The sequence below is a fragment of the Mytilus edulis genome, chromosome 5 (genome assembly GCF_963676685.1).
Source record: "Mytilus edulis chromosome 5, xbMytEdul2.2, whole genome shotgun sequence".
NCBI classification, from domain to species: Eukaryota; Metazoa; Mollusca; class Bivalvia; order Mytilida; family Mytilidae; genus Mytilus; species Mytilus edulis.
Genome location: NC_092348.1, coordinates 13,112,238 through 13,136,451, shown reverse-complemented (window position 1 = coordinate 13,136,451; position 24,214 = coordinate 13,112,238). Strand labels below are relative to the sequence as shown.

Below are 24,214 nucleotides of genomic sequence, written 5' to 3'. Positions count from 1 at the left end.
TTTAGTAATAGATAGTGCACGTCTTAACACAAGCTTGGGATTCAAATGACCTTTTACAACTTGCCCAGATTTGCATTTTAGTTGTACTTTGGGGTTCATATCTTTAAAGGTCTTCAGTCCTGATATTTGGATGGGATGGTAAAAGCTACCTACATTGTCTGTTGATAGAGATGACTCAACAAATATCTTCATTTTAATTCTTCCAGTTTCAACTGATTTTAACAGTAAATCTTCAATGTCGTGACTTGCAAGGAGACCAGTTGAAATGTTAATAAGCTGACGGGGGGTGATTATCAACGTCAAATAGATTTGTAATATTTTCTGTTATATATACAATTAGGTCTTGTACATGTTTTTCATCCCTTTTCATTGCAGCTGTTTTTGCTTCATCGTGACATTGGTTTTCAACCTGGAATACCGTTTGATAATGCAGATTTTAGAGAAGTCGTCAAACATTTATTATCCATCATTGAGCTTTGATGTGTGTCGCAATCTTTTCAAGATATATGGAAATTCTAAAAACAAAACATATGAGAGATTTAATAAGTCATTGATACTGACAATCTTAAAAAATATGGCATTTATTTTTACATTTTATGGTTGGTCTGACAGATGCCTCTGAATTAACTAATTTTTCATAAAATCTTCTTTTTTTTTGGATTCGATGTCTTTTTAGAATGTAGTCAAAGCTATCTTAGATAAAAATGAATAATATATTTACAACAATGCCGATATATTCAATATTAAATGTCACCGTATAATCCAAATTATTTCGACATGTCTGTGTTCTCGCGAGATTTGCAAGAAACGTGACCATAGGGAACGTTGACGACCACCCAAATCGTACGCTCTAGAAGTTTTTCTTTCAATTGATACAAAAATTAGCTGTGTGTTAGATAGGTGAATTAAAAACCTTAACGAGAGGCTTTTTCTCAAATCGGCGCTCGCCTATTGAATTGTCACTGTCGTCTCATTTTCACGTTTAAGTCTTACCGCAAAAATAGCGAAAATTAAACTGTTGCGAAAATTTCCCTGTTTTCAGTATTTTAAAAGAAAATAGAAATATGTTGTTCAAATGCCTATTAGACATATGTTTAAGCATATACCGGGATCATAACCATTTTCTGTAGTTTATATTGTATAGCACACAGTTTTAAGTTCAGGATACTAATTGTTTTACGGTCATTTGAATTGATTAGTAATTCTATACTTTCCATTCTTATTTCTTGGTTTACGTTGTCTACAATTCACTGAAATTATTACGAAAACTGTAAACATCTAATCTCTGCAAAACTAGTATGTAGATGCCAATATAATATTATGTCAAAAATCGCAAATTGTTATTCACTTTAAACTCTTTCTTCTGTTGACTGAACATGAAATCACGAATAGTGTTCATCTAGACTGACACTTACTGTAACCGATGTTACAAAATATCGTATTAAGGTTTATGACCCCTTCTGTAGCCATTTATGTACGAATTTTTTAAACTTCAATTATATCAAAACTACAGATATAATGAAAAATAGAGAAAGGCCATTTTGTACATATACCAGGGGGAAACTTGATGCAAAGCACTATTATTTACTGTTCCATTACATTTAATAGAAAAAGAGTACTTTGTGGCAATTAAACCAAGAATTTTATAGAAAATCCAATGCCTTTAATACGGAGATTTTTGTTATTAAATTTGAAACATAGATTACTCAATTGCTTTTCTATGATGTGCTAGTTTTTATTTTTTACAAAAAGTTATAACCAACCTGTATATTCCAAAATAACTCGTGCTGAGTTCCATATGTTAAGCTTTGAATCAACACAAGGGTACATAATCCTTAACGTAATACGATTTAGATGACTCATTGTACCAAAATACAGACCCTTTAGATGTAATTGGATTTCATGGTAAAGTCATACTGTCACGTCTGATACCATTTGTCGTGTTGACAGTTGGAAATTATTTGACACCTTTGTGAACAGACATCTGTGTGATTTATAATAACAAATAAGTAACCAATAGCATGCTTTAGATGTGAACTAACTGTATCGACAATAAAAGTGAGAAAGGAAATGGGGAATGTGTCAAAGCGAAAACAACCCGCCCATAGAGCAGACAGTTTAATTTTGATGTCTCTTAATATATCTTTTTTTGTGTATTACCCCGTTTTATGTAAATTGCCCGAAAAAAACAATAAGTTAAACCATAATATTTCAAAACACGCTCCTATTTGTTTACCACCTTTGTTCAACAATCATGGGAACAACTCGACTTTACCTCACTATTGTCAACAGGCATACTCTGTCTATAAAATTAACACATACCTTACATTGTATGTGATGTACCTTGATGTCACATTTTCTGTATTTTAATCTAAATATCATAAATATATCAGAACATGTACTGATCCCATTCGCTTAATTTTTCTATTAGATCTATATATACTAACATGTTTAAATGTTAAAATACCATAGATACTTGTAATGTGTTTGAGTTGATTTCAAATTTGACACAAACATTAATAGCTGAAGGTCGTCGTATGGGTTTCAATCATGAGCAAAGTTCATACTATTTGACATATATAGGTCTTTTGTTATTTGTCACATTTTCAAAAAGCATTTGACTTGTTTTTTAACATCAACATATTTATTTTGCTTTCCATTTCAAGACCTTTTCAACACATGATTTGCAAGTATTGTTATGCGTTTACCTTACTACATTGGTTAGAGGTATAGGGGGAGGGTTGAGATCTCACAAACATGTTTAACCCCGCCGCATTTTTGCGCCTGTCCCAAGTCAGGAGCCTCTGGCCTTTGTTAGTCTTGTATTATTTTAATTTTAGTTTCTTGTGTACAATTTGGAAATTAGTATGGCGTTCATTATCACTGGACTGGTACATATTTGTTTAGGGGCCAGCTGAAGGACGCCTCCGGGTGCGGGAATTTCTCGCTACATTGAAGACCTGTTGGTGACCCTCTGCTGTTGTTTTTTATTTGGGCGGGTTGTTGTCTCTTTGACACATTCCCCATTTCCATTCTCAATTTTATGTTGTCCGCCCCGATGCTAATGAATAGTTTAATTTCTCTCAAGTGGTTCAGATCTATATCCCTTGACCTATATAATCTTAGTTGAGTCCTTTCTGCTAAAACATATATAGATTATTATTCTTGTGTACACAGTTAAGTAAACATTCTTGCCCTGATCCCTTATATCGGATATTGTTTAACTGTTATACCTATTATAATCTATTTACAGCCATACATCGTATCTACTGAAAATTATGTAATGCATTGGCAAAGCTCATTGATTGCATTATGTCAAGGACAAGCGCGTACGTTCACATCAAACCCCTCATACAATCAACAGTAGTCTATAATCATATTACAATTTCGTCATAAACGGTTTCCACAATTGATTTTAGAAGTTGCAATAACTTGTTTCCCAATCCACTGAAAAAAGTATGTTTAATTTAAACACATGAATTCTTATTTTCTATTATTTTCTATTACTTTTCTTTATTTGTCAGTTCTTTAATATGTTCAGCTAGTCTTATCTTCACTGGAATGACTCTATGAATGAAGGGGAGACATCAGTTGTAGACCACTGAAATAGTTTAGTCTAATTATTTTGTGGATTTCTTATTCTTGATTTAAAAATTTGGTGTGCATGTGATTTTTCAGCTATCACATACGCTTTTGTGGGTCGAAAGTACCAGGGAAATCATGAAATCTAGATGTGTTCACGAAATACAGGCAAACTCATCTTCACACCTGGAAATTGCAAAGAACAATCTGACGATCCTCCAGGTGTTTGAAACGTATTTGTGTCCAGGAAATAAACCGTGCAATGGTCATGGTAGATGTGTACATGGTATGTTAGATTATGTTATCCTAATTATTATTAATTCATAATTAATGACTAAATCATATATTCCTCAGCTCTACATTATCTATCTTTATGACTTATTTTTAGTGTAGTCCATAGTGTAATAAATAAATATAAACTGGTGTGTTTCTAATATAACTAGTGGCTGCAAAATATATATACCAGTATAGCACCGACATGCATACTTTTTACCCTGTTATAAACTAACGTTTTAAGTACAATTTGCAAACACGGAAGTTATTTGAACAGTCGACCAAAACCATACAAAATCATAGCCAAATGAACCAAACATTCGGGTAGTCAACAGTTTTCAATCAATACACATCTCACGATCGCACTGGAAGGAAAGTAAATATATGAACCACTGGTGATAATATTGAAACATTTTCCATTACTTACTTTCGATGTTTCTTATAGAAAAGATAGTTTGACGGACATTTATTATTAAACAGAGGGAATATAACCATGTTCATATGACATAGATATTTTGGTTTTAAACATATTTTATTCATTAAGATATGAAAAGGATTGAGCAACATGCACAGCCTATACAACATGAACAAGCTAACTCCAAATCACATGTTCAAAGTTTAATTTAGTTATCAACAACTAGAATAATTATACTTCACGTTAAAATGCAATTTTTGATGTTCTAATGCGAGGGTGTTTAATTAGTCTTTCTCATGTCTGAGCGGGTGATAATTTGAATGTTACCCTCTCTTACAGACCAATCAAAAATCAATAATTTTAAGGACAATTAATTGGGTTTACATCAAGCAATTTTAAAAATACAATACTTAATTTCTACCTTTTGGCTCAGATTTTATTATTTGACTGTCAAAAAAAAAATATATTGATTAACTTTTGTTGTTTTTCTAATACCCGTAAGGTTGTTATGTACGTGACGTCAAAGAACATACTTTTAAAAACAAAATTAGTCTGTAAAAATCTGTATAAGACAATAATGGTAAGTATAATAAATTAATAAACACATAGTTGAGAGGGTGATAGAGCGAATTGGTACCACTCGAAAAAACACTGTTTTCTCGGAGTAACAATCTGCTCTATCACCCTCTCATCTATGTGGTATTTATATAATATTATAGTGGAACAGGAATGCTACGTATGAGCACACACGAGCAAATATATGTTTACAGATAAGATATATTGTATAAATTCTACTAAATAATGATGCCGCCTGTTAATCATTAGAAGGGAAAATTTAAACAATACCATTAATATATTTTGTCAATTAACCTCCTTTCCAACAGGAAATATTTCGACAGGAATATATAAAGTATACTAGGAGTAATATATTCGTTTTCAGCCTTGATTCAAACTTCCTATGTATAAGTACAACAACGGACCACATGCTACGAATATTGGATGTGATGATATTCATTTAACGTATACATTGTAGGGATCTGTTATTGCGACTCTGGATACATGTCAATGGATTGTTCTGTGAGCACATCAGTTCTACCCACTATAGAATATATACACAATTATGGACTTTGTGATATAACGAAGGAACCTTGTAATCAAATATTTGTGTTTGGACCCCGTTTTTATGAATCAAATGAGATTTATTGTCGGGTCCAATCTTTTTATGTAAGTAAGAGTAATTTTAATTAAATTTAAATTATTTGATGCTTTCAATCATTATTCAACTCGTAAATAGATATTTATGATTTATACACGCAAATGAAAACGTTTCATTACCAACGCATTTAATTCTTAAAACAAGTTTTATCAACCCATTTGTACATGATTTATAAGCAATTCGACAGTAAAGATTTAATATTCAGTATTTTCAAATTGAAAAGGACGACTTGAAATAATAAATGACACATATAGATATTGTTTTAAATAACTCAGAATATATATTTTCTTATTGTTCCAGCATATTGCTGAAATATCTGAAACTTTCATTTAAAGAATCTTTTATCACTTCAAAGTTAAATTCATTTTATCAATTTCTTTTAGATGTTTGATCAAAAGACAGTAACGTATGGATCAACATATATTTTTATCGGAAGATATATTTCTCTAATTGAAATACAATGTAGCATTCCGATAGAAGCTCTGCTAGAACATAAATATACAACATACATTGTCAAAGGATATACTGCTGCAATTGGTTACACTAACATATACTTTAGCTCACAAGCTTTGCAATTCTACGGATATGATTCGAAATGTCAGATTCCCCAAGGAACTGAAGAGGTCAGACATTTCAAGATTGCTGTAAGTATAAGAAGTTTTAGATTTCAACTATTTGTAATTTCATTCTTTGTACAACTTGAAATGAATTCATATATAATCTGTATTTCTATCTAGAGAAATCTGGAGAATAGACATAAGCTATGTATAGTTTGCAATAGCGTAAGTATCGTAAAAAGTAGAACATAGTTAGAACTAAACCATCTGCAACTTATCAAAGAAATTCTTAAAACCAATACAACAAACTTTCACAATTCATTACTTAAATATCAGATTGATATGATACTGACGTTGGGTCACTTAATGCATTTAGATGAAATCAATGTGATTAATATTTCTCTTTCAATTATAACATATATCTACAACAACCGAAAATGCCATGAATTTAAATAACAGAAGGAAATGGTTTAAACTTTTAAATTTTCATTGTTCTTTTTTTAATAGAATTTCACCTGTTTTATTGATGGTAATTGTTATGCAAATTATGATGTCAATCCAAACAACACATTTGAGTATTGTGACTTCCGTCGATCAAATCACGAGTGGAGTTTTAATGATACGGTGAGTTCTCATTTAACGATAAAGCCAAAATATACACAAATATAGAACTTCGTTGCCTTCTAGACAACAAAAATACAATAAAAACAAATCACAGATACAAATCTTCAATTCATTACTCCTTTTAGTACTTCCCTATAGATATAGCTATATAAGACTGTGAGGCATTTTAATATCATAGGAAACAAAAAGTCGTTAAATTTGTGTCAAATCGAGACTGAGGATAGAAATTATTATTGTATTCAAGAATTGTGAATGGATGTATCTTCATATCAATACCAAAGAATTACAGAAGATGGAATTGCACTTTGTTTCAAAACTTTGATAAATAAAAACTGTACAAATACAATGATTTATAAGTATTTTTCTTGAATCTTTTATCGTATGTCGTTTTTATGTTAATTTTCATCTGCTCTGCAGTCTACGTGTAAAATAGATAGACAATATGTGCAAATGACTGATTTGCCCAGTGAGTCTCAATGTCAGAGTTGCAATCCAGAAAAGTCGGTCTATAAATGGACTATAATTGATGTAAGTTTTAGATATATAGAATAATTATTTTCTATAGAATCGAAATATTTTAATTGGTGTTTCACTTAGGATTTTTATTATAGTTTTTATAACTACTTTTGGACTGTAGCTGATATATTCGTATTTGAATGAAACTTTAGCTAAATATTAATCACGAAATAATTGTGAAATTCAATTTCGGAATTAATCAATTGTATAATCAATTTGCCTAAAAATTTAACAACAAATTGTCATCATAATTAGCAATAGGGTCATTCATATATATAACTATAAAATTAAAAAAATAATACCAAGTTTGAAAATTATATAGCAGGCTCCGACGAAGTAATTTCAATGACAAAAAGGTCATTCTGTAAAATATGTTTGTGGAAACTGTATTGCGAGTATTCAATAGTAGACATACACTATATGAATTAAGTTTTTCACACGTTACAATTAACAAAAACATACCGAATTAAAATTGAAATGATTGATCAAAAACATATTTTGTGATAACTTTTAGATATACGTGATTTAATGTTTTATAAATATACTTGCGAAATTCCTTATTTGTTTCATTAAATAGAATTTGATCATACTTTGCCAAAACGTAGTATCTATTGATATATTTTCAAAAATATGATAAAAATGATAGGTCACCGCGCCTTATAACAAGTTACAGGTTACGACATAATGACATATTTTGTATGGATTATACAGGGAAAACATCAGTATGTGATTAGAAGCTAAACTAAATGACAGAATTGTAAAATAAAAAAAGAGAAAATAGCTTTTTGAAAATGCTTTAAGAATATCAAAAGAAAAGATAGGATCACCATGCGTTTTTTTTTCGGACTAGAATTTAAAATAGCTAAATTCCATTTAAACTCCTTCAGGAAATGCACTATTTGTGAATTAGTTCCCCTTAAAACGCCAATTAAAAAAAAAACATAAAAAATCAAGCTATAATAATTTACACTTGTAAGAATATTAACGTTTATAAGTTATAAGCTTATAAATGTGTTCTTTTTAATGCAAATTCACATATGTAACTGTATTCCTGCTTCGAATTGTGCTAACTTGATTGAGAATCTGGACCTTAGATTCTCCGTTTTTCGCAATCCAAGATGGCGAAAGACACCCATACCACCTTAATGAATAGATATTGTCCGTTAAAGACTTTATGTAAGATTACATCTTCAGAGGGTGATTGTTCGATTGCCCTGTACTTGTTTTATCAGGATAAAATTAGAATCAATGTCATGTCAGGTAGCTTGAAAATAGCTAAACTCTTAAATAAAAGCAACAATTTCGAATTATATTTGTACATACTGGTTATATTTATATACAGCTGTACGTTTCAGGACAAATGTTTCATAGACTCAGTATGTTATAACACAGGATCTCGCAATCCAGACAATAACGAGGAGTTTTGTAACCCTTCTAATAACCAATCAAGATGGACTTTTAACGGTAAATATAATATCATGTTAATTATGACTTGTATTTTTTTTTATAACATTTTAAATCTTAAAAACGTGTTATTTTGGTGTATGTGTGTTCGAAGATGAACTTATCGTTTTTCGAATGGTGCCTTCACAAAGTCGGCAGTTATTCTTATTTGTTACGTTGTTTGTCAGCATTTTATTTTGTCAGTTTTTATGGATTTTATGGATTTCTTCCTTTTGAATTTGCCTAAGATTCGTATGTTTGTTACACTTTATTTTATAGAATATGATTGGATTTTAAATTATTTTATATGCTTGCGTTTCAATATTACTTCTTACCGTTTTATATATATCAATGGGGAAATAAAACTTGAGTATTTTAACTCCTTCAACATTTCAAAAAGAGTAAAGTTATAAGGATTATATTATGAAACTTCTGGCTTGGTAATACCCTTGAGGACGAAATGAATAAAACCTTGCAAACAGGTAAATGAAATTGTTAGCAAAAACAATAAATGTGTGTTTACTATTTATTCTTGGTAAAAATATATCAAAGTTATAAATGGAAAGAAAGCATTGTTAGATCTGATTCCTTGTCCGATGTTGACTATACTTAAGATTATTTTTAAATTTGTCAGTCTTAATAATTTATTTTTTTTGATTTTCAAATATGTTGACCCTCATCATCACCTCTGAAGATTAAATGCGGTAAATCGGTACCGTTAATCTTATTACTTGATTATTTTAGAATCCTCTCTTGTTCCTAATGTAAAACCTGGACTTCAGAAATTGCACCAAAATACCATGAATGTCGATATAGAACGGTTGTATTTTGAATGTGTTATTGACCTAAACAGACTTTCATACACATTTTACGGCGTTACATGGCTTTGGGGAGGTAACCTATCTTTATCGTTGGAAAGTAGTATTGACAACATGAGTAATCTGTTGCTGACAGAGGATCATTTCAAAACACTTGGAACAAATGTAAGTGAATATTTGCCGTTTCTTTTATGTGTTATTCTTCTTATTCTACTGTTAAATCTGAAACTTGCTACGACGATCCACATCATGAGTGGAAGATCTGAAACTGAAATCTGTTGTTATAGGGCATGTTTATTTTAATTACAAATTCAACAATAACCTTCACTGACACTTTTTTTTGTGCAATTTTAAATCCATTAATGATATTTTAGCATCCAATTCCATGAATGAACTTGTGAGCCACCACGTTTTGCTATCGATGATTTGAATAATACAAAAACCTTTCACGGTATATATTCCCGAATATAACGATAATGAACTCATTCAAGAATAAAATATAAATGTTTAATCAGCTACATACATGTAACATATGTTCAGGAATGAAGGGTTATAAAAATTATCATTTCAAAACTTGATATATGGCCTGTTATTCGAAGAAATCGAAATTCTGTAAATTTGAAATTAATCACATAACTTAGACAATAGACATACAAAACATATATTCACACATAGTGTACTGCGCACAAATAGTTGATAGTTGATAGGCAAACAATAGACAGCATAGGAAGCTTTGGTTTATACAAATGTCATAAATTTGCATATCGGCCAATACGTGTTGTAGTATTTTCCTGACCATTGAATAAATGTCTATCAAATTGTTGAACAACTTTACAAATAAAACAAAATAGTTGATATTGCTTGTTAAGATATGATGAAATATTCATTACTGTAAATAATAAAATATGTCTTAAGTCATATAACAGCCAGCCATTCTAATATAGTCGAACGACAATTACGTTTCTCTACTGCATTAATCCTTGGTAAATAAATGAGATAGTTGATTCTATGCTACATTTTGAATAAATGGTACATTGATAAGGAATTTTGAAATTTCAATGAATTTTAGATTTACAAATATATATTTTCTAAATGATCAAATTTAATTTATTAGATAATTAAACTTTTCATTTAATTAATAAACTGTTGTCATACCTAATATATATTGAATTTTGACAGGTCTCATGCACTCTTCAAGGAAGAAAGTTTATTGAGGACAAATCGGGTACAGTTTTCATTAGTAAGCCATTCTTTGCAGGTGTGGTAGTAAGTATCGTTAATAAATATGTTGTAATTTTTTTCTAACCGCACATCATAGAATGAAAATTCATAGATATTGTATCTATGCTTATTATATGATTGTCTATCTATCTTTCAAATTTAATACTACATGACAAGAATATACACAACTTAACTGTAGGTCAAAATTTGAAAGAATTGCAAACAGGATATATATAGTTTACTATTAAATATGATTTACAACATGGTGTACAGTATACCAATTTATTAATTGACAGACAAATGTGCCAAACAATTACAATCCTAGAAAACGTTAATTTGACTACGCTCTAATAAGAAGCTATGATTTATCATTCCGTGTCATATCATTGCACTTTAACTAAGGTTGCTATTCTCTGAGTCATAGTCTACCGTCGGTTGTATAACGTTTTAGTAATTATCAATTTTGGGTTTCAAATTCTTATCAATTATTTTGTTCTTACATCTGTTTAATTCAAACACCACTGTTAAGGTGTTTGTAGACCAAACAGACATAAACTGCATTTAATCATTAGCCTGGATTTTGAATTTTAACATTTTTGTAAAAATTTCAAATCATATCTTCTATCCAGCATAATGTATATATTATGAGAGTCCCCTTGAAATAATGTTTTAATGAATGACTGCTAGAACAGAAAACGATATATCTCCACTGGTTGACATATTTGTATCCTAAAAATGCATCATGGGTAAATTGTTCAGTGTTTTTTTTTTAAATAGTTAGTTTTCTTGTGTGTTTTACTTTTCTTGTCGTAACCTCTATATGCAGCCACTCTTAACTCATGTTTTAAAATAAATAAAAATGTGTAGTAGTATAAGAATATGAACAAAGTTTACGTATATTTACGGCACACCAGACTCATCGTATGCGCTCAAACTCATAAGTCAAAAATATACTGAAAACGCCATGTCTTATAAGGCAGAAGATACACAGACAAACAATAGTACACAAAATTTAACATTGAAAACTAATAACAGATAATGCAAAAACATAATTACTATTTAAAATCAATTTTACCTTAAGATGTTAAACATCACTTTATGAAGATTTGAATTGAAAAAAGTATTTTTCTGTTAACATCATAATTATGTTAGATGAAGGACTTTATAACAGTTTTTTGATTTTGTAGATTTCAGAGTCACTTGATATTACAAAAGGAGCTACCGCAGAGTTAGCATACTACCTAACTGTTCCTTTTGGTTGTCTATCACAAAACGGTAACATATTTCCATGCTTCCTAGAACTGAATATGTTATCACCTGACTATACAGATGATAATAAATGCTATGGCGATATAGTAAATCTACAACACTGTCGTCTAAAAATATGGAGTTATGAGTGGAGCATGTCAAGAAACTTGTCTATCAAACACAGGGGTAGACAGATGTATGGAGTATTTCCTGAAAATATTTCAATGAAACTAAAAACCTCAAGTGCAGATCATCCTATATGGGATACTACTCAGATTCCAGTCGTTCATGTGAGTATAAAATAAAAGTGCTGCCGAGTCATTACATCAATGAAAGTGAGTATAAAATACAATGACGATAGCGGTCTGTATATTTCAACTAACCACTCAAGGGATTTAGTTCATTTAGATGAATTTAAAAAAAAAATGTTATTCCGGGAAATCAAACCTTTTAATAAATGCTTATTTCAACATTATATTTTTCTCTCTTAGTTTGTCATATATATTGTAAGAGTACCAACATTCTATTTTAGATACATGTTCATGACAGCAAAGTTGAGCTACAGGAGCGAGTTTGTTCAGCATACAATGCTCATATCACCACGTTTGACGGGATGTACGTAAATAGTATTTATGATTTAAATAAAGGTTTATGATGAATAAAAAGAAATACAAGACACTGTACTAATCTCAACACAAATAACAAAAATACAAAGAGAAAAAGAGAGTAACAGTTATTTATAATACTACTATTACTGTTTTAAAAGGGGAAATGGTCAGTGCAGAAATAAATCATTTGTTTTAATCAAATCCAATGTAGAAAAACCCGGCCATATTAACTGTTGAAAAATACTTATCGACAAACAGTTTTTTGTTCGGTCTAAATAAAAGTGGGAATATAAAACCATAATAGGTAGATCTATTCATTTTTTTGGTGATACATCATATTTTAACTCGTAAATATTTTCTGTAGGTATTATGAACATCAATGCGAAGGAGCATATATAATGTATCATAATAAAATGGAGCACAGATATATGATGGTATGTTATAGTTTAAGCATTGTCTTACGCAATAATGTTGAACTACATGTATATATACAAAATAAACATTTCTGAATTTTGTATGTTGTTTGAGTCAAAAAATATCATGCTTTTGTTATCTCATTTTCCATTTATTTAATAATAGGTGTTTCGGGGCCTACTAAAGATTGCTATGCGGTCTTAGTTTTACTAAAATAAATTGTAGGCCGATCGGCGCCCTAAAGTTGTCAATGTCTGTGTGAGTTGGTCTGTTGTAAAGAGTTGCCTATTTCATTGACAATCATACCACATCTTCTTATCTTAACAAGAACCTACATTGCAAAGTAAACAATGAGTACTGTTACGCATATCAGTACACAGAAAAGTTTCTTGTTCAAAAGATAAATAGTATTTGATACCACTTTGTTGGGTTTTACATTTTTGTGGTTAACGCGCAGTGACATATACATTAGCCGAGAACAAATTAACAATAAATTCCGATAACATATGTTCGGCAAAATGGGTCGACCGAAATGACTGTATCTGGAATAAGAGGGGAATGGAATTGTAAAGATATTCTTACTTGTAAATCAATGAACCTTGTGTTGTTACCTGAGTTTTGTTATTTAGGGAGAACGTGGTCCTCTTTATTCCGAAAAATCGAATACACTTTATTAAAGGCGACTATTTTAACATACCTTGGGTTTGTATGTATACAACATGTGCAGCACAAACTTATGTCCCATAGTAATTGGATCTACTTGACGACGATAGAAACATGGTAGTAGTATTAAGATACAATAATCTTCGTCCGGTAACACAAATAACTTTTATTTATCTGTTGGCTGCTAGATTTCAGTTACTCATACATTAACCAAATATGTCTGTTTGGTTTCCTCGCACATTTGTGTAAAATAAACAGAACTATAGATGATTGTACGTGATACGTGTTTAGCTAGCCAAACAAAAAATAAAACTTTTTTAACCAAGTAGTTCTTTAGGAAAATACCGAGAAAGGAATATGGTAATTGTTTTTCATTTGTTCTATAGAATGCTATAATTTATTTTTTGTCAGTTTTAGTGGACTTTCTTCTTTTAGGATCAACTTGGAGTTAACTGTTTGTTTGAATAATGTGTTAATTTATGAACTGGTTTTTGTATGTAATAATAATATTATATTACTTATGAAATGACGACCATGAGATTTGTTTTTATGTTGCCATGTAAATCATAATCCGTTTTTGGAAATTCATCTCGTTATGATGATAGAAACAACAAAATAAAAACAGCAGAATACATATATCATACATACAAGAACTTCATATTAAACTTATGTTAACGTATTGTTAAATTTAATAAAAGTGTTTTATAATATTTAAACTTTATGTGGAATGTATTTAGGTGCAGATACAACTAACACAGTGTGATGACAACGTAGGTCTTTATTGCATATGTGGTGTTGCTGTGAGGGCTGGAGCTGACGTTTATGTATTTAATTTTTGTGATGGGAATAGCATCATTGAGTATGTGGCCTGTCAGCAACAACTTCTTGATGTGACTGCAAAGTCTAAAGATAATAAAAGATATAAGGTATTGAAATCAAACGTATGTGTAAGCTAAGAGTTTTGTCGTTTTGTCCATAACGGTTTAATGTATTTTATGCTAATTTGTACATCACATCAAGTGCTTCTATTTTATCATAGCAATTCCTTGAGTTTTACCTATGTGCTAAAATATGTTGATTGAACAGCTTAATAAAGGTTTATATCTGTAATATGCTAGAAAGGTTTGTAAGGTTAAACATTTAAAAGCAAAATTGCAAAATGAAAGTTGAATTTAAATCATTTTTTGGCGCATATTTATCAGTTAGAAATATTGTCTATGGAGGAATATTCGGAAACTTTCTTTTTGTTCAATCGGAACATTTGTTCTTCTTATCTGTATTAGCTTCCTGCAATTAAGAACACCTCCATATGGGGATTTCAATATATTTAAAACATGACAATAAAGAACTTTACACTGATCGCTAACTCTTTTCTTTGCTATATTATAATAAAAATAAATAGTTTAAAATCTATATAGAAATACGAAATAGCTATCCATACATATAATTTTCAAAGAATGATAATGATTAAAAACATGGACACGTGTACTTCAGTCTTCCAAAGATTTATAAAATTAATTTAGAAATAATGAACGAGGCATTGCGAACTAGTCAACAAGTATGATATAATTAATGTTCCTTACGACCGAAAAGCAATATGTGTTACTCTCCCACGAGGTGGGTTGAGATTTAGAAATTAATTGACCTAATAGTAAAACCATTATTGAAGAGGCATAACTTTTGAATTCTAGATACAACAGATTTCATTAATAAAATATAGTCAGACAAGATAAAAAGGGAATGCAATATTATTGCCTTTGATAATAATGATGATGTAACGTAAATGTACACAAATATAATCATTGTTAATTTAAAAGAAACGGTTATCAATGCATTAGAATTAATTGATACACAAGAATATCTTTTAAAGATTCCCAGCAGAAAAGGTTTAACTGAATTTGTTAAATTATTTCTAAGAAACAATGAATTTGGGTTAAATGGACAGTTATACAAACAAGTTATACATGTAAGAGCGCCCGTGGGTGATATATTTTCACCATTATGCACATATCTTCATTAAATTAACGGCAATTTTTTGTACTAACCAACGAAATACCGACACGATAATAAGCAACAAAAAAACAACCCCAGAACAACAGGCTCTTGATTTGGGACAGGTATATTAAGTATACATGTATAAGTAGCAAATTGAATGTAATAGCTAGATTCAAACCCTTTTATAATGTGGAACAGGGTTTTTGCTGCATTCACAAAACAAAGGATTAGTAAGTAGATTCGGTTTTATTGGTAGGAATAAACATTCCAAATTCTATGAAACAAAATCTCGCTGCATATTTTGCACCTGTCCTTAGTAGGGAATCTGATGTACAACAAATGAAAGTTTTTATTGACCTAAACTGGCTATACAGCCCTTGCACGGTAGGCTATCTGATGTACAATAATTGCGTCTGTTTATGTAGTACATACGTGTTTCTCGTTTCTTGTTTTTATATAGATTAGACCGTTAGTTTTCCAATTAGAATGGTGTTATACAGTATATATTAGTAATTTTAGGGCCCTTTATAGCTTGCTGTTCGGTCCTCCCTCTTTTTTTTTTAACACCACTCAATATACCCAAATTTTCAATAAAAACAAAAATATTATGCTCCACACACATGATAATGAACACACTGAGATATAATTTACAATTTAGTTGAAATAAGAGTTAGCATAAAAAAGTTCTAAGGTTCACGTATTGATTTTTTTCTTCAAAAAAGGCAACTAGTTTTTATGTCAAATACAGTTTCACATACCCTGTCAAAATATCAATAAAACACTGATGTGTCCACTTGTGTATGAGCTTGATAATAATCTGATGATATTAAGATGGTAGAAGTGATAATCAGTTATGCCTTGGTCAGATCACAAAAAAGTGATTTGTAGTTTACACCATTTACATTTGTTTATAAGTGCATTTCATGCATTCGGATGTTCCAATCTGTTTTTATGGAATCAAATTGTACAAAGGAGTTCAAACGTATCTTCGGCTATCTTACTCTGATGACTTGATAAGAAGAAAATTAAGTTATATATTAATTATTAATAAAAAAAAAATTAATTATTATATATATGTGCATAATTAAGAGTTCAGGAACTGTCATGAACTATCAGTTTAGATATTAATCTCATCATATTCTTTTTTTGTCAGTCACCATGAGTGTGTGATGAAGTATTTTCGTTTTCTACTGTAGATCATATATGATTTTGTTAATTGTTTTGACATTATAGGTTAGTTTTCTCGTTTGAATAGCTCTAGATTTGTCATGTCACAAACTTGTATAGCTTGTTATGCGTTATTGTTCATTGTTGAGACCGTGGGTTTATAGTTGCTTATTCTGTTTTATTGAATCTGTGTTGGAAAGTAATCACATTGTCAACCTTAACAATCTACATATACTGGAGTCACACATTGAGTATAGCATTGTATGTTTTTTACATCAATTAAATGTTGTTTCTTTTACAGATAACCTTTGCTACAGGTACAGAGGTGTCCATTAATATAAAGTACATGGAGTGGAATACATATATGGATGTAGAAATCAGGGCATCAGATGATGATTTTAACAACACAGTTGGTCTGTGTGGAAGTTTGAACGACCAATGTGATGATGATTTTACTACTGGAGATGGGATGTCTGTCCAAGTAACTTGTCCTACTATTCTTCTTACTCAATCGAAAACATTTTCTGATTCATGGAGGTTTGTAATTTTTCCTAGATAGTATAAAAGAAAACAAGTATCAATTATATTAATATGATGCACTTTTTAAAGTCAATATAAAAGTGTTTAACATTTGCTTCCAAACTTATTGTCTGAGCTTTCTGATTGTTCTAGCATAGCACGTGTTAACTTAGTTTCAGCTATTACACACATTTGTGTTTATCTGAATACGTCTTTAAGTTCACACGGAAGTGAAAACGCTTATTATAGAAGAGACATTAGGCATCGGTTGACATACTTTCACCTTACCTTTTGTAACATCGACTGCTGAATATATTGATATAAACATAAAATTGACAAAATAGTGAAAAAAATAATCTTATAATACTTGTATTAAAAAAACGTTATACAGATATAAGAATATGTGGTATGAGTGCCAATGAGATAATTCTTCATCCGAGTCACATTTTATAAAACAAAACTGTTATAAGTCAAAGTACGGTCTTCAACACAGAGCCATATCCTGTTTGGCGACATTCAAACACCATAAGCAAATTTAAATTTATCTCCAGATTAATAAAATACGACACTCACCATTAATAGGAGGATTAATTCATAATTGTGTATTGAATTATAATCCTGGTACCTTTGATAACTCTTGATCGGCTGTTATAAAAAAGCCTGTTTCAAAATATCCAGATAATTGTATAATAAAATTAACGGTACTAATTTTCTTGCACAAGATGCGCATTTCGACAATACATGTCTCTTCAGTGATGCTCGTGGCCTAAATATTTGAAATCCAAAGCTTGTATAAAAGATGAAGAGCTATAATCCAAAAGGTCAAAAAAGTGTAGCCAAATTCATGAAAGTAATCAGAGCTTTGCATGAGGGAGATACATTCCTTAATTTATAATAATTTCTATCATTAAATAATAGCAAATTTTAGTAACACAACAAAATCCGTATTTTCATGCCACTACCGAAGTACTGGCTACTGGGCTGGTGATACCCTCGGGGACTAATAGTCCACCAGCAGAGGCATCGACCCAGTGGTAGTAATAAAATTAATGGTACTAATTTTCTTGCACCAGATAAGTGATGATGATTCAACATACAAATTTATTTTCAAAACGGATGCTGTTAGTGCATTGCCTACCCGCGACAAAAGCGTTAGACATATCCCAAGCTATTTATAGTATATCTTTATTTTGTCTGTATATAATTTTGACATTTGTTTTCATTGATTGTGAAAGTTTATTGGACTGATACCTCATATCCTCGTTTTCGGGAACGCTTTTCAGATAACAACTTTTGCTTAGATAAAAGAAAAAAACGAGTAAACCTCGGCACATCTGAGATTGATTGTCTCAATTTTTTGTAGAGTATCTGGGAATGTTACTGATTTATTCAATCTTAAAAAAGGCCACCAGATTGCTTTATGGGGCGATCATGATGAGTATTGCAGTTGTCCTTCAGCAGAGATCTCCGATAAATTTGAATGCTCTGCTAAAGCAACCGTACCATGTAACAGAAAAGACAATTATAAAACGATAAGACAGTTAACATGCAAGATTGATACTGTACAAACATTAATTATACCAAATAAAACACAGAGTCAACAAAATCAGACGACTTCGGTGAGTAGCTCTTTGCTTTTTCACAGTTTCAGTCAGAACTCAACGGACCACTTTATTTAAAAGATATAAACGTATGTTTATTATACATAATAAAAATTAAATACTTTATCTTCAATAAACTATGCAAAAAAAGCAAACATACCTAGAAGTTTTAATTGAAAATAAACATATTATATGAGTATAAACATACTCACATACGTTTTGTGTCTTTTTTGTGCATGTACTGAGTTTGAGTCATAAATGGATACACTATTATCCTTTGTTTATCTGTAAGAAATAGAAAACAAACGAAAAGAGAGACTCACACACATATGTATAACTATCAATGTAAACATATTCATCACTATCCAAGCACTCTTTAGACAAATCGTCCTTCTGATCAATATGGTGCTAGAAGTAAATGAGTATAAACATAAAAAAGGATCTTCATGATACATTGAAAAGACAACCGATGTATCTGTTCATAATACAATTCTTCCCATTTAAGAATCAATAATATTTCTTCTCTAAGGTAGACTAACTGTTATTTTGTGTTTTATAGAATCCTGAACTCCTTAATATATCGTCATCTGAGGCACAGGACCTTTGTCGTGAAGTCATTGAAAATAACAAAGCATTCCAAGCCTGTACAGTCGTACCAAACATGCCAAGTGACTATTTTATACAGATTTGTGCTATTGAAGTTGAGGTATGATGTAAATTTAATATGCTTAGTTTGCTTTTTAATGTTCTATATTTTCTAATTGTATTTGTTTAAAAATTGCATAGAATGAACATTAATTTAACTAAAAGAAACCTTTTATTTTTAAGAAAATATAATCAAATACATTAGAAAAGCACATCACACAAAAGTCACACCTTTACAAGAAAGGGAAATCAATCCTTTATAAAATACATGCGTATAACACGCTTTTTTTTATTTGACTGTATCAAAACCGAAACAGTAGAACAGATATATGATTAAAGAACACCTTAGTATAATACTTAATTCAATCTGAGGTATTCTTTGTTTAAAAAGGTGCGTGTCAATATAGTGTAGTTATGAAATGTATAACAATAAGTGCGAACATATATTTTGTAAATTTCAGAAATCTAAGTCGTCTGTATGGATCAGACACACAGTTGATTCAATGAAACGTCGCTGTTTGTCAGAGGTACAGAAAAACGGAACGTTAAGTTCCCAGCTAAGTGAGGATATACAGTCAATAACTGAAACAGTGATAATGGTTATTTGTCCAGGTCTTCCTGAATGTAGTGGGAATGGAAAATGTGATCATGGTATGTTTATACTTCTATTAACATATTCTAGTGTAATTGCTGGAACATTTACTTGTACCTTGAAATATAATTTGTAGCGTTTGGCCAGTAACAACATAGCATGCCTTATTGTTCACATTTTTTGTGTATTATACTTTGTAGTTAATGTGTATTGATTACAAGAGTTGTGTCAATCATCAACTCAATGACCTACAACAGTCATACGTTGTCTGTCGTGTACACATTCCTTATTGTTCGCATTTTTTGTGTATTATACTTTGTAGTTAATGTATATTGATTACAAGAGTTGTGTCAATCATCAACTCAATGACCTACAACAGTCATACGTTGTCTGTCGTGTACACATTCCTTATTGTTCACATTTTTTGTGTATTATACTTTGTAGTTAATGTATATTGATTACAAGAGTTGTGTCAATCATCAACTCAATGACCTACAACAGTCATACGTTGTCTGTCGTGTACACATTCCTTATTGTTCACATTTTTTGTGTATTATACTTTGTAGTTAATGTGTATTGATTACAAGAGTTGTGTCAATCATCAACTCAATGACCTACAACAGTCATACGTTGTCTGTCGTGTACACATTCCTTATTGTTCACATTTTTTGTGTATTATACTTTGTAGTTAATGTATATTGATTACAAGAGTTGTGTCAATCATCAACTCAATGACCTACAACAGTCATACGTTGTCTGTCGTGTACACATTCCTTATTGTTCACATTTTTTGTGTATTATACTTTGTAGTTAATGTATATTGATTACAAGAGTTGTGTCAATCATCAACTCAATGACCTACAACAGTCATACGTTGTCTGTCGTGTACACATTCCTTATTGTTCACATTTTTTGTGTATTATACTTTGTAGTTAATGTATATTGATTACAAGAGTTGTGTCAATCATCAACTCAATGACCTACAACAGTCATACGTTGTCTGTATGTACACATGCCTTATTGTTCACATTTTTTGTGTATTATACTTTGTAGTTAATGTGTATTGATTACAAGAGTTGTGTCAATCATCAACTCAATGACCTACAACAGTCATACGTTGTCTGTCGTGTACACATTCCTTATTGTTCACATTTTTTGTGTATTATACTTTGTAGTTAATGTATATTGATTACAAGAGTTGTGTCAATCATCAACTCAATGACCTACAACAGTCATACGTTGTCTGTCGTGTACACATTCCTTATTGTTCACATTTTTTGTGTATTATACTTTGTAGTTAATGTATATTGATTACAAGAGTTGTGTCAATCATCAACTCAATGACCTACAACAGTCATACGTTGTCTGTCGTGTACACATTCCTTATTGTTCACATTTTTTGTGTATTATACTTTGTAGTTAATGTATATTGATTACAAGAGTTGTGTCAATCATCAACTCAATGACCTACAACAGTCATACGTTGTCTGTCGTGTACACATTCCTTATTGTTCACATTTTTTGTGTATTATACTTTGTAGTTAATGTATATTGATTACAAGAGTTGTGTCAATCATCAACTCAATGACCTACAACAGTCATACGTTGTCTGTATGTACACATGCCTTATTGTTCACATTTTTTGTGTATTATACTTTGTAGTTAATGTGTATTGATTACAAGAGTTGTGTCAATCATCAACTCAATGACCTACAACAGTCATACGTTGTCTGTCGTGTACACATTCCTTATTGTTCACATTTTTTGTGTATTATACTTTGTAGTTAATGTATATTGATTACAAGAGTTGTGTCAATCATCAACTCAATGACCTACAACAGTCATACGTTGTCTGTATGTACACATGCCTTATTGTTCACATTTTTTGTGTATTATACTTTGTAGTTAATGTGTATTGATTACAAGAGTTGTGTCAATCATCAACTCAATGACCTACAACAGTCATACGTTGTCTGTTGTGTACACATGCCTTATTGTTCACATTTTTTGTGTATTATACTTTGTAGTTAATGTATATTGATTACAAGAAATGTGTCAATCATCAACTCAATGACCTACAACAGTCATACGTTGTCTGTCGTGTACACATGCCTTATTGTTCACATTTTTTGTGTATTATACTTTGTAGTTAATGTGTATTGATTACAAGAGTTGTGTCAATCATCAACTCAATGACCTACAACAGTCATACGTTGTCTGTCGTGTACACATTCCTTATTGTTCACATTTTTTGTGTATTATACTTTGTAGTTAATGTGTATTGATTACAAGAGTTGTGTCAATCATCAACTCAATGACCTACAACAGTCATACGTTGTCTGTCGTGTACACATTCCTTATTGTTCACATTTTTTGTGTATTATACTTTGTAGTTAATGTATATTGATTACAAGAGTTGTGTCAATCATCAACTCAATGACCTACAACAGTCATACGTTGTCTGTCGTGTACACATTCCTTATTGTTCACATTTTTTGTGTATTATACTTTGTAGTTAATGTGTATTGATTACAAGAGTTGTGTCAATCATCAGCTCAATGACCTACAACAGTCATACGTTGTCTGTCGTGTACACATTCCTTATTGTTCACATTTTTTGTGTATTATACTTTGTAGTTAATGTGTATTGATTACAAGAGTTGTGTCAATCATCAACTCAATGACCTACAACAGTCATACGTTGTCTGTATGTACACATGCCTTATTGTTCACATTTTTTGTGTATTATACTTTGTAGTTAATGTGTATTGATTACAAGAGTTGTGTAAATCATCAACTCAATGACCTACAACAGTCATACGTTGTCTGTCGTGTACACATTCCTTATTGTTCACATTTTTTGTGTATTATACTTTGTAGTTAATGTGTATTGATTACAAGAGTTGTGTCAATCATCAACTCAATGACCTACAACAGTCATACGTTGTCTGTCGCGTACACATTCCTTATTGTTCACATTTTTTGTGTGTTATACTTTGTAGTTAATGTATATTGATTACAAGAGTTGTGTCAATCATCAACTCAATGACCTACAACAGTCATACGTTGTCTGTCGTGTACACATTCCTTATTGTTCACATTTTTTGTGTATTATACTTTGTAGTTAATGTATATTGATTACAAGAGTTGTGTCAATCATCAACTCAATGACCTACAACAGTCATACGTTGTCTGTCGTGTACACATTCCTTATTGTTCACATTTTTTGTGTATTATACTTTGTAGTTAATGTATATTGATTACAAGAGTTGTGTCAATCATCAACTCAATGACCTACAACAGTCATACGTTGTCTGTATGTACACATGCCTTATTGTTCACATTTTTTGTGTATTATACTTTGTAGTTAATGTGTATTGATTACAAGAGTTGTGTCAATCATCAACTCAATGACCTACAACAGTCATACGTTGTCTGTCGTGTACACATTCCTTATTGTTCACATTTTTTGTGTATTATACTTTGTAGTTAATGTATATTGATTACAAGAGTTGTGTCAATCATCAACTCAATGACCTACAACAGTCATACGTTGTCTGTATGTACACATGCCTTATTGTTCACATTTTTTGTGTATTATACTTTGTAGTTAATGTGTATTGATTACAAGAGTTGTGTCAATCATCAACTCAATGACCTACAACAGTCATACGTTGTCTGTTGTGTACACATGCCTTATTGTTCACATTTTTTGTGTATTATACTTTGTAGTTAATGTATATTGATTACAAGAAATGTGTCAATCATCAACTCAATGACCTACAACAGTCATACGTTGTCTGTCGTGTACACATGCCTTATTGTTCACATTTTTTGTGTATTATACTTTGTAGTTAATGTGTATTGATTACAAGAGTTGTGTCAATCATCAACTCAATGACCTACAACAGTCATACGTTGTCTGTCGTGTACACATTCCTTATTGTTCACATTTTTTGTGTATTATACTTTGTAGTTAATGTGTATTGATTACAAGAGTTGTGTCAATCATCAACTCAATGACCTACAACAGTCATACGTTGTCTGTCGTGTACACATTCCTTATTGTTCACATTTTTTGTGTATTATACTTTGTA

The 24,214-nt window shown here is 30.8% G+C and overlaps 1 protein-coding gene across 1 annotated transcript in view; it reads left to right on the top strand.

Annotated features, from left to right (window-relative positions):
- The first annotated feature begins 12,068 nt into the window (after nucleotides 1-12,068).
- Nucleotides 12,069-24,214, top strand: part of LOC139524935 (von Willebrand factor D and EGF domain-containing protein-like) — a 30,490-nt gene continuing 18,344 nt past the window's right edge. Inside the window, exons 1-6 of the mRNA XM_071320110.1 lie at nucleotides 12,069-12,203; nucleotides 14,336-14,524; nucleotides 17,062-17,297; nucleotides 18,643-18,898; nucleotides 19,440-19,586; nucleotides 19,987-20,176. Of these exons, the coding sequence (XP_071176211.1) occupies nucleotides 12,069-12,203; nucleotides 14,336-14,524; nucleotides 17,062-17,297; nucleotides 18,643-18,898; nucleotides 19,440-19,586; nucleotides 19,987-20,176 (1,153 nt within the window). The remainder of the gene's footprint in view (nucleotides 12,204-14,335; nucleotides 14,525-17,061; nucleotides 17,298-18,642; nucleotides 18,899-19,439; nucleotides 19,587-19,986; nucleotides 20,177-24,214) is intronic.